The sequence below is a fragment of the Eutrigla gurnardus genome, assembly GCF_963514095.1.
Source record: "Eutrigla gurnardus genome assembly, chromosome: 21".
NCBI lineage: Eukaryota > Metazoa > Chordata > Actinopteri > Perciformes > Triglidae > Eutrigla > Eutrigla gurnardus.
The window spans coordinates 11,265,757-11,278,519 of record NC_139932.1 but is presented as its reverse complement, the minus strand read 5'-3'; the positions used below and the strand labels follow the sequence as shown (position 1 = coordinate 11,278,519).

General features: G+C 41.1%; 1 protein-coding gene across 2 annotated transcripts in view; it reads right to left on the bottom strand.

Annotated features, from left to right (window-relative positions):
• The window catches only part of plxna4 (plexin A4), a 341,055-nt gene that overhangs the window by 129,633 nt on the left and 198,659 nt on the right, over positions 1 to 12,763 (bottom strand). The window contains exon 32 of one of the 2 annotated variants that reach the window (XR_014599104.1): positions 11,962 to 12,538. Coding sequence is in view for 1 of the 2 variants with exons in the window: in XM_084038253.1 (XP_083894379.1) it covers positions 12,443 to 12,538 (96 nt within the window). In the remaining variant the exon portion in view is untranslated. Of the gene's footprint in view, positions 1 to 8,611; positions 12,539 to 12,763 lie in introns of those variants that run through there. The other variant, XM_084038253.1, reaches the window with a different exon arrangement.

The following is a 12,763-nucleotide window of genomic DNA, read 5'->3' as shown; positions in this document are numbered from 1 at the left end:
CTTTTTATTAATCAAGTCGGTCTGAGCGTGTTCTTTTCGAGGCAGTCTTGGAATCTCCTCTGCAGTCATTTCCCAGTGGAAGCCATGTGCCTCTCCTAGACACCAGACCAATCTGCAGTCCCCACTGCCCTTCTCGCCACCCCAACCCCGCTGGGTAAGAGCCTCAATTACCCAGAGCCTATCACCGCAAACAGCCACTTTGCAGCCAACCACCTGTGACTTGGACTGTGGGAAGCTTTGGCTGCACGGGGCTTTGTGTGTGTGTGTGTGGTGGGGGGGGCTGAGGGGGGGGGGAGAACAGCCAAAGCCTTGGGCTGGCCAACCATTGATTAAGGGAATCAGTATTGATTAAGGGAGCAGGGGACATCTGGAATGGACCAATTTATGTCCCCACATCAATTATTCAAATGGCTGCCGCCGAATTGGATTAGAGGACGATCTTCCTGCCATCATTTCTACGCCTTTACAATCTGTGCCCTCTCAGCAAGCTGTCGTTACACGTCTCCTGACAAGTCAGCCCCTGAAATGCAAACTTTTAGTCCGCCATGTAATGCATACGCACTCACTGTGCTCCGTTCGGATTTTCTCTGCTAAATAAAGCTCATCACTAGGACTAATGCCGATAGCCGGTTGCAGGCCCACACTGTGTCGTCAGATTTGTTTACTCTTCTGTTTGTGTTGACATCTTGAGGCCTTGAACTCGGCACAAAATGGCACAGCATGCTAAAGTCTAGGCCAGGGGGTTATTCATATAATGCTGGTGCTGGAGAAGCTGTGAAAACACGCGCGGCTGTGTATCTTTTGTTTGCGGGTATTTGTGTGCGTGCCTGGCTGGATGCTGCTTTGTGTATCATGCAGCCGTGAGCCCACAGAGACGGCCAGCTCCGAGCCCAGCTGATGGGCTCCTGTCCATTGTAGACAGGCGAACATGGTGGGGAATGGGAAGTGTGACTGAGCCAGTGACAAAAACCCACAGGTGGCCGACTATGATAGTGAGCTGCCCTTTGTCTGTTGCCCCACCGGATCAGCGTACAGAAACACTGATTTCTATGGCAATGATTGATGAATGATATTTCCCCTTATATTATGATTGACAGTGTTGGCCTCTAAACACATAATATAAGTAATTTTATTTATATTATTATATCCTACAATGTCGTGAATAGGAGCAGTGATGCTTTACATACAGTACTCATGATATTCCCTTTGTGTCGTGGCAGTAATTCATGGAGCTGGAAATAAAAGGAGCTTAGTGTGCAGAGCAGGCTTTTACTTAACCACAAGGTTGATGGTTCGGTTTTACAGCAGAAAAATGCTGAGGAGGTCAGAGGTCAAATTCCATGTATAAACCTGTATGAGTGATTGAAAAAAAGCTTTAATGGTATAATAATTGCAGAGATGATTGATTTTTTCTTTTTCTTTGAACACACGTTTTACCATCCAACTTACACTGTATGTAGATCTTATAAATATTTAATAAATAATATTGTTAATTGTTTCAGGTTTGATTTTATTCCATATTGTTTTGAATGTAGTTGTCGTACAGGGTTAAGGGGTGTTTGTAATGGTTTTGGATTGAAACATGGGAAAGGCAGTAAAGTGTAAAATGTTCACAGTATTGAGGCTAAATCAATTTCAGCCAAAAAAACATTTCCTCTTCCGCTTAAAAATGTTTCCATATTTATACAGCGGAGGGATTTTCCGAATCGTACCTGTTGCACAGCCATAATCCATTATCAGCAGGAAGAACACGTCGGACATGTGAGCGGACAATAAAATAATATTAAACGCAATGTACTTCTCAACCAGATAATCAATTTAGTGTGTTGTACAGGCTCACTCGGCTCTGGTAATTTGTGTTTCGGTGAGAGCATACGGTGCCGGAGCCCAGGGAGCAAATGTGCAGTTTAGAAGGAATTGCATGGTTGTTATTGATTAGAAGCCGAAATGGGAGAGAAGATTTGTGGAGCCCGTAAAGGAGACTTCAGAGAGTGTGTGTGTGTGTGTGTGTGTGTGTGTGTGTGTGTGTGTGTGTGTGTGTGTGTGTGTGTGTGTGTGTGTGTGTGTGTGTGTGTGTGTGTGTGTGTGTGTGTGTGTGTGTGTGTGTGTGTGTATGTGTGTTTGAGATCAGTGGATAATGTCTAGCATGACACCAAGTCTCTACACTGATGTGCAGTTGATTTATCAATTAATCAGAGATTTCAGAGATTTGGCAAACCGACATGTATAAATATTTGAGCGTAATTCGACTCCTCATTTTAAGCAGCTTCGCCTCATATTAGCGTCTCATGGAGTAAACATGGGGAAGGCATTCAATAGGATTTATATTTGATTTCATTGATTTAACCCCAGCAGACACACCCAACTCATCTCAGCTTGAAGATTACTTCAGTGTTCAAACTCTTTGTTCCGAAACCTTCAGACAAACTCAGAATTATATCTTCATTCTCCATCTGTAGTGTTTCAGAGTCCATCTGATTTTCTTTTCACCACTCTCCCCCTGCTGCCGTCATCAGCAGCAAATGTTAAGCCAGAGAAGGATGGGCTAATATCGGTAATTGCTCCCATCTGTTTGCGTACAGTTGTCAATATCTCTGAGTCCACTCCCGAAATTAGAGCCATCAACCAGTGTCCGAGCTTCACTCCTGTCATCAATCCATTCACCCTTTCAGTCAGGCCGTTCCACACAGGAGCTGGTTGTCCACATGTCAGGAGCCACATGCGAACACCCCGAACTCCAAATCTCAGAATCACAGACAATAACTAGATGTTTCAGTAACGGCGTTTGACAGTCTTCTGGCATCATCTCGGAAATTATTAAAAGGATTTTTGGCAGTACGTTCTTGCATAAAAAAACAAAACATTTGAACTCAACTGGCTGTCATACTGTTACCGAGTCATTTGAAACAGCTGAAGAGATGCTACAGCCTTCTAAAGAATAAAAAAAAGGGTAAGGAGGGAGATAATAAGAAAGGATTTAAGCTCTGTGCACCTTCTCCAGTTTGACACTGCTAAGTCTCAGATAAAATCCCCCTGCCGTCTTCATGCTCCGAAGCCAATGAGCGTTAGAGATACATCACAAATATGAGACAGGCTGGCACCATTAGTCAGGCCAAACCATTACTAGGCTTGAAGAGTTTTTATACCCCAGTAACTGAGCTGTATGTGCAACCCTGCCTTTCTGTTACATTAGTTCCCTACCCGGACCTGTTACTCAAACGTGTCTTTGTAAGAAAACTTTTGCCACGGCGGCTGATAGTCGTATTAATCTTTTGAATTGCTTTGTTGACAGTAGATCTAATAGTTTCTTGTCTTGAAGATAAGTCTTTGGAGGTCGAGCTGGCCAGGGGATGAATATGGGTTCGAGTTCCCAAAGCTGCAGGTTCAGCCTTATCGATTATCCAATCCTGTAACCCCTCACACCCTCTAACACTGATTGCCTTAAAAGCACCAAACTTCTCCTGGTCTGTCCATCACTCTGTCTTCATACGAACGGACCACGGCCACATCACATCAGTGTGTGGATGTGGTGGGGGTGGGGGGTTAAGGTGAAAGGGCTGCAGTGATCATGAGAGTGTGGAAAACCACCCCTGGTGCGAAGCAATCATAGCTGGCTCTCTATCATCCTGCCCCCTTCGCTATACCTCCTCAACCCATCACCCCTCCGAGTTGCCTCTCCTCCCTTCCATTATTCCCACCTCACTAGTCAGAAAATTAGGGTGACACTCTGTGGCCCTCCCTCCTCTCCCTACCTCACTTTCCCCCTCTCTCCTTCCACCTTCCCTCTTTTCTATTTCTCACCCATTACCCCCAGTTCACTGGTTGGTATATGGAGGGTGACACTGGGCCAATTCAATCTCTCATCCCCGCCAGCGTCTCAGCCTGCCAGAGTGCTGCAGCCTCCGGTCTACAGGCGCACCCCTCCAGCAGGTTGTCACTCTGTTATCTACACTTCACACCTTCCCTGCCCTCTTTTGCTACACAGAACTTTCTATTTCCTCGTCTGTCACTCCTGTTTTCCATTTACTTGTCTTTTTTTTTTAGCTTACCTCTGACTTTTAAGGCCTGGCGTGTCTCGGGGCAGGATTTCAAGATGGCCTTGTTGTTGGTAGTGATATGCTTCATTTTGCATCCGTGCCACTTGGAAAAAGTTGATGTTGCGAAGCGTCAGACATGGGTAGCGGTGTGTTTTGTGAGATAACGGAGCTGCCACTTGGCGGAAATCCGAAAATTAGTACATCAAAATGTGTGTGAATGCCTTTGATCTATGATATTGAATAATGCAGATTGTACAGTAAAGTAAACCTGTTATGTGTTTGTTCCAGAACTACAGCTAAGCTTTGTAGACGGATATGTGCTTAGAGGCAGGGATTTCCCTCTTTGATTTCCTGAATGCCTTCAGGACTGCTAGATTGGCTTCAAGAGGAAGAAGCTTATAGGTTCAACTAATCTTCGCGAATGCTGCTGTTTCTTAATTATTTTGGCAGCAGACGTTGCTTCCCCTGCATTATAATGGCCGAGGTTGCATCATGTCAGGAACCACCTCTCATTAAACCAGAGAGGAGCTTTTGTAACTTGCCTCTTGACAATATAAATAAGATCCATGGGTTTACCCGTGAGTTTTTTCTATTTTTTTGTTTCCTTTTTTTGGACTGTAACTGAGATTAAGAGTTAAGCAGCATTTGCATCACTTGGAGTAGTAATGGGCTGATTCCGAGCCAAACACGATGAGAGGCCCAGTGAGCCAGCCTTACTCATTAATTACAGTGGAAAATCCATCAGCCAGATTCTAACTACCAAATCCAACTTGGAAGATGGAGCGGAGAAGTTGTCAGAGTTGGGTAGATGTGTGTAAATTTACATCTGTATGATGTACATTCGGCCCTGCTGAATCCTGTCTCGTTTCTTTATGCTTTTCTCATAAAAGGAAGAAAAGTTGAATGAAACCTCATGCTCGAAAAATAGTAGTTTAGGCTTATTACACCAATTTAGGATTTGTTTTGACTGACTTTTTTGTGAATTTTCAACCTGCTATACTATGACTATTTTTAAGGGGGTGGGGATTTGACTATGGGTTTTTATGACTGTTTTGGATTCACTACACTCAGACTTTGCTTGACTTACGATACGAGGGATTTTTATGACTTTTAATCATTTTTTACAACAATTTAGGATTTTTTTTGACTGACCTTTTTGTGATTTTTAAATTTGCTATACTATGACTTTTTAAAAAAAAAATGTTTTTTACCATGGGTTTTTATGTTTTTTTCGTGAATTTTCTACGCAAACTTAGACTTGCCTTGACAAGCAATACGAGATATTTTTATGACTTTTTAATCATCTTTTACAATATTTTATGAATTTTGTCGACTGCTGTTTTTTTGTGAATTTTCGACATGCTATAGCAGGCATCCCCAAATGGTGGACCGCGGTCCAGGTCCGGACCGATTAATGGTTCCGTCCGGACCCATGACCAATCACGAGAATAGATCATTTTCATAGAGCATTGTCTTTTCTTTCGGCGGTCGCGGCTACAGTGGGCGCAGCTACTCCAGTTAATACGACAATGACTTCACTGAATTGAGCCAATCAAATAGTTTGTTTACCCTCAGCGCACCAGAGAAAGCAAGGGAAAAGAGAAAGACAGCGATGGCAGCATGGCTTGCTCTAAGAGAAGGAAGTTTGATATGGAAAACTGTTGTTTTCAAGATGAATGGATGGAGAAATATATGTTCATTCGTCGGGCAGGCAGTTACAAACCCGTGTGCCTCATATGTTCCGAAAACGTGGCATTAATCAAAAGCGGCAATGTGAAGCGCCACTACGAAACAAAGCACAGATATTTTTAGCAAAGTTATCCACTGAAGTCCGAGCTGAGGGCACGCAAAATAACCGAACTGCAAGGCCAGTATGACAGATCTACCCAACTAATCACGCATTCATTTAGAGCCCAGCAACGTGCAAATGAATGTTCGCTAGATATCATAGATTTTGGGGCAACATAAAAAATCATTTAGTGATGGGACAATTGTGAAGGAGTGCTTGAACGCCGTTAATTCGACATTATTTGAGGGGAAACAAAGAGACGAGTTGTGTTCTGTTTTTAAAGGTAGTATGACTTCTTTTTTTTAATGGAAAAATTTGACCATGGCTTTTTATGCCTGTTTTGGACTCACTACACTCAAACTTGGCACAACAAGCTATTTTTAGGACTTATCACTAAGCCTTTTTATGACTATTTTGCACTCACTACACTCAGACTTTGATTGACACGCGATATAGAAGCATATGTTAGGACTTTTCAATCATTTTTACAACATTTTATGAATTTTGTTGATTTTTCACTTTTTTTTCGACATGCTATAGTATGACTTTTTTTTTCCCTGAAAAAATTGACCATGGCTTTTTATGGCTGTTTTGGACTCACTACACTGAGACTTGGCATGTCAAGCGATATGAGCGATTTTAATGACTTTTTAACAATTTTAAATATTTTTTTATGAATATATGCGGGCTGACTTTTTCGTGAATTTTCGACATGCTATAGTATGACTTTTTTTGGGGGCGGGGGGGGGGGGGGTATGACTTAGCCTTTTTATGACTATTTTGCACTCACTACACTCAGACTTTGATTGACACGCGATATAGAAGCATATGTTCGGACTTTTCAATCATTTTTACAACATTTTATGAATTTTGTCGATTTTTCACTTTTTTTTCGACATGCTATATATAGTATGACTTTTTTTTAACAATATGATCAAGGCTCTTTTTTTTAAAGATGATTTTCTTGCATAGACACCTCTTTATTTAGCGGTGGATAGAGAGGAAACATGGGAGAGAGAGGGGGATGTGACATGCATCAAAGGATCTCCAGCCGGGATTCGAACCTGAGTCTGCTGCGTATATGCAGACATGGGTAAATGGCATGCAATCTAACCACTCAACCACCTGCCTGCCATGACTTAACCTTTTTATGACTATTTTGCACTCACTACACTCAGACTTTGATTGACACGCGATATAGAAGCATATGTTAGGACTTTTAAATCATTTTTACAACATTTTATGAATTTTGTCGATTTTTCACTTTTTTTTCGACATGCTATAGTATGACTTTTTTTAACAATATGATCAAGGCTCTTTTTTTTAAAGATGATTTTCTTGCATAGACACCTTTTTATTTAGCGGTGGATAGAGAGGAAACATGGGAGAGAGAGGGGGATGTGACATGCATCAAAGGATCTCCAGCCGGGATTCGAACCTGAGTCTGCTGCGTATATGCAGACATGGGTAAATGGCATGCACTCTAACCACTCAACCACCTGCCTGCCATGACTTAACCTTTTTATGACTATTTTGCACTCACTACACTCAGACTTTGATTGACACACGATATAGAAGCATATGTTAGAACTTTTCAATCATTTTTACAACATTTTATGAATTTTGTCGATTTTTCACTTTTTTTTCGACATGCTATAGTATGACTTTTTTTGGGGGCGGGGGGGGGGTATGACTTAGCCTTTTTATGACTAGTTTGCACTCAGACTTTGATTGACACGCGATATAGAAGCATATGTTATGACTTTAAAATCATTTTTACAACATTTTATGAATTTTGTCGATTTTTCACTTTTTTTTCGACATGCTATAGTATGACTTTTTTTTTCCCTGAGAAAATTGACCATGCCTTTTTATGGCTGTTTTGGACTCACTACACTGAGACTTGGCATGTCAAGCGATATGAGCGATTTTTATGACTTTTTAACAATTTTAAACATTTTTTTATGAATATATGCGGACTGACTTTTTCGTGAATTTTTGACATGCTATAGTATGACTTTTTTTTGGGGGGGGGGGGGGGGGGGGGGGATCACTAAGCCTTTTTATGACTATTTTGCACTCACTACACTCAGACTTTGATTGACACGCGATATAGAAGCATATGTTAGAACTTTTCAATCATTTTTACAACATTTTATGAATTTTGTCGATTTTTCACTTTTTTTTCGACATGCTATAGTATTACTTTTTTTTGGGGGGGGGGATCACTAAGCCTTTTTATGACTAGTTTGCACTCAGACTTTGATTGACACGCGATATAGAAGCATATGTTAGAACTTTTCAATCATTTTTACAACATTTTATGAATTTTGTCGATTTTTCACTTTTTTTTCGACATGCTATAGTATGACTTTTTTTTTCCCTGAAAAAATTGACCATGGCTTTTTATGGCTGTTTTGGACTCACTACACTGAGACTTGGCATGTCAAGCGATATGAGCGATTTTTATGACTTTTTAACAATTTTAAATATTTTTTTATGAATATATGCGGACTGACTTTTTTTTCGTGAATTTTCGACATGCATAGTTCCACCCACCGTTTACCTGTGAGGTAGTCCATTCATCATCACATGTGCATCTTGCAGGAGGCTTCTTGTATCTAGTTGGAGTTAGAGGCATGCCAAATTCTAAATTTGCTTTACAGTCGAGTTTTACAATATCATATCAGATTCCCATATATGTTATAATTTAAACTTTGTTTGTCACCGTCAGCCTCCACAAGACTGCACACAACCTGCAAAAGGAAGAAAGACAATCACAAAAGCTTGGTTTCATAATAAAGTTTATTCTATATTACAAATAGTATTTTGTTCTTGACTGCAAAATAGGAATGCATTATATTTACATACACAGGTATACAATTAATTATAACAAAGTTAGAGAAGCTCGCCTTATATCCCCCAGGTTTCGTTTTTATCTCTCGATAAGATACTCTTTATCTCTCAAATATGGTCTAGTAAAAGTCTTTTCTAGCATTATTCTGTAACACCTGCTATAACACTGAGCTAGGAGGACATTTGAAGATCCTACAAAACGTTTGAAGGTGGAAACTTTATCTGTGGTCTTGGCAACATAAGGTGGCTACTAGCAGACAACCTTTGTTACAGGGGAAGGGACAGGACGGGGAGAAATGAAAGACAGGATGTTGAACTGGGGGGTAGATTCACAATGACAGTCCAGGACTCTCACCTTGTGTTATTTCTTAACACACAGCTGTGAGGGGAAACTTTGGGTATCTAGACAAAATATACATTGGCTACATGAATGAAAGAGGCTCTTTCAATTTATGTTATCAGTAGTAGGTTTCTTAAAATATTAATGCCAGCTTTGCATGAATTAATTATCAAGTCCCTCAATCAATCATTGTTCCCCTCATTTTATAATAACAAATATGAATAGGTTTGATATGTTTACTACATAACATGTCCAGCAAACACCTTGTGAATGTACCCCTCCAAGTCGAAACAACAGACATTCATCACACTGTATAGCTGCAGACAGTAATTGATGGAAAGTGACTTGGATATCTCACATACATTTGACACAAGGGCTAAGAAAGAAACAGTCACTTGCCAAACTCAGTCTTAAACATAAGTCTACTATCAAGCCTAATGTGGTATGTATCTATTTATGTCTACATGGTTTCTTCATGGTGTTTTTCTCCCTTTTTATTTTGTGACACATGACGGCAAACAGGTGCATTCTTTTGTTGCTTTTTAATTAAATTAACCTTTGTCGAAGTGCATCTGTTTGCTTTCATAAATGGCCATCTTTAGTTATTTGAAAATGTAATAACTGTAACTGTTATAACTGTGTTAAAATGTGTTTCTTTTCTGTTCTGGGCTCAGCTGATGGATTTAAAATGTTTTTTTTAGCAATTATGATGAAATAATCAATGTAATGTAATAGACAACAATCAAAACAAGATGTAATAGCAGCAAAGACAGAGCAAGACTTGACTTGCATCTTCTGTGTACCAAAGCTAAAAGACTGATGGCCTGTGATGGAGGACACGGTAAATGGGACAAGAGGTTCAAAACAGAACAGGGTTCATGTTGTCTTTATGTGAGATCCATAATCTTAAAAGGAACAGCTGGCTTGTGAATAGTCCTAAGTAGTAGAAGTATATAAATATCTTTGAGCAAGGCAGTTCTATTTCATACCATCCAAATAGGTCAACATGCAAGGGTATATAATATCCTTTGTATTTAGTATCTAACACTTCACAAAAACCATGGGAATGAGGTTCTGCAGTAGTGGCTGAACTGGATAAAGGTTCCACCTTAAACGAAAGTTATAGTTTTTATTACATGAACAATCCACTTTTTCCATCTCGATTCTTCCAAGCAAAAGAAAGATAAAAGAACACATCCACATCATCATTGCAAGGCTTAATTTTCTTATTTTTCACTTTTTTTTAAATAAGTTTCTTAAATTGTTTACGTTTTACATGCGCTTAAAAAGCCAATAAAGGACCCAAGGTGGACCTAGGGCGGTCTTCACACATTCACATCACCACATGGGGCACGTTGTCAAGGCAAAAGAAAGGGCAGAGGTCAAAAGGTACGGAGAGCGCCTCGATCATCTCTCTTTCAATCGCTCTCTCCAACAAGTCGTATCTACTTTTAAAGTCTATCATTTTCTGTTTATCCTGCCATGATGCTCACTTCTTGTTCTATTCCTGCTCTGCTTTATCAGATTTTTTTCTCTTTTTTTGTTGTTTTTTTTTTTGCTTTTTTTGAGGCTTGGAGAAGGCCGCCCCCTGCCGCCACTGAGGACAACTACACTAATACAGACAAGAGCGCCTCAACAGTTACACACTCAAGAGTTGGGGTTTTACCGTATGCAACTAGCTACCATCTCCAACGCTTGTGCAAAACAGAAAAGAAAACTGGTAAGTCAGGAGCCGGACACAAGGGTGAACTGTGTGCCGAGAGCCGGAGAGACCCGGGACGACGGAGAGAGGAAGCAGGACCGGATCCCCTCGCCCACAGAGCCTCTCGCCTCGACACACTGAGGTCAGAAAAATCACACAGGTTTAAGTTCCACTCACATTTTTTTTTTTTTTTTTGTCCTAGAAGTGGTTGTCTTTTTCATAGTCCTTTTTGTTCAGTTCCTCAGTGGCACTTTACAAATACATTTTTGACCGTTTTGAAAATTTCAAGCTCCTTTGGTTTTTGGCTGACCGACTAAGTCCATCTTGTTTGATTTCTCCACACAAAAGTACTTAAATAAGAACATCCTGGTAACGAAGTGCTACTCTCACAACAGAGCCCCTTTAGTCAGCCGTCTCTGGCTACACTGTATTGAATCATTCTTCTTATTTGAAATGTTCAAGCAGTTTCTTACCCAGTACGTTTCAGTCAGCGGTTTCCCCCCCTTTTTTTGCCTCCTCCGGGGTTGGCGTCGATATCTGGGCAGTCAGGATCTTGTGCAGCTGCTGATTGTGTGTGTATCTGTGCGTGTATGTGTGCTTTGATAGACCATCGCCGTGGCGACACAAAATTGGAAGTGGCAAGAGCCAGACAAAGACTGCTGCTGGTGTTTAGATCAGCAGTCAAAACACTCGTCGTCCAGAGTTGGTTGTGTGCTTCTTACGGAGGATCCAACTTGGGTCGGGGCCTCCAGGGTTTTTGTCTAATAGGTTAAATTTTTGCAGTAGCCACATAAGCCAGATGGAAGCAGGAATCATGAGCGTTTTCTTTGAAGTAAATGTATGCTCGGCGGGGAAAATGTGTGATCGTTGCAGGGGAGGGGGTATAGTTTTGGGGATGCTCGTAAAGTTTTAGCGTCAGTCACGTTTCGGTAACGGAAAAGTTCAGAGAAGCACTAATTTCTTTCCTACCCCCATCAGTCTTTTTCTTAAATACAACTCCAGCTACATTGAAAGAACACAAGAACATTCTAGGTTTGCCTGGACTCGCCCCAAATTTCGCAGATATGTATGCTTTGCTCGTAGGTACAGTGTAAACTTGGCAAACCATCCTTGCATTAATTTTCTTCAGAGGTGTTCATTTGGCTTGCAGTCATCATTTTAGATGTTTCCTCTTGATTCCGTACATTTAATATAGAACTACAATAAACTGGACTCTAAAGATGGTTTTTATTTTAACTATCCTATTTTTTGAAAAAAAGTTCTCAACAAAATGGACACCCAACAATGTGGTTTTTAAAGAATTACCTATCAGTGTAAATTCTTGAAGGCAACATAAAAATGTTTCCCCCCTCTTTTCTTCCAGTAGGGGGACTGAAGTATGCCAATATGGCCAGCTTTCAAGCAATCGCCCCTTGATGCTCTCCCTGTGGTGAAGCTGAGGGATCCCCGCATTGCACTGCGGGGAAACGCCCACCTCAGCCCCTGACCACCCTCCAGATATCTTCAGGCAAACTAGTCTATGCAGCAGAGTGGATGAGGAAAACCAAAATATTTCTTGGGGGAAGAGGAAGCAGAAAAAACGTCAAGGAAGAAGTCATCATCTTTGAAAGGCGGAGGGAGGAAGTCACATGATGAAAAAGATGGGGACAGGTCTTCGCTCAGGCACGGCTCGGTTTCTGATGGGGTCTTTTCCCAGTGCGCCCTGGGAAGTGCGGCCCTCAGCTCTCCAGACTCATGAAGGCCACCACCTGCTCCAGCTTGAAGGCCAGCCTCTGTTTCCGGGCTGCGTCGTCCTGCTCCAGTGAACACACAATCTGCCGACGGCACCGTGAGGTAAACACAGACACGCGGCATTAGACACTGAAAGTACTCAACATGACTAAACTGCAGTCGGCACTTTCAAATCTGGTATGTCATGAGAAGTAATCGGTGTGCTTTGTATTTTATTATTTAAATGTCACTTTAGAAGATATGTAGTCTAGTAAATGTGTTATATCACTGCTGAACGTACAGCTATTTGAATGGTGGAGCATGTTGGG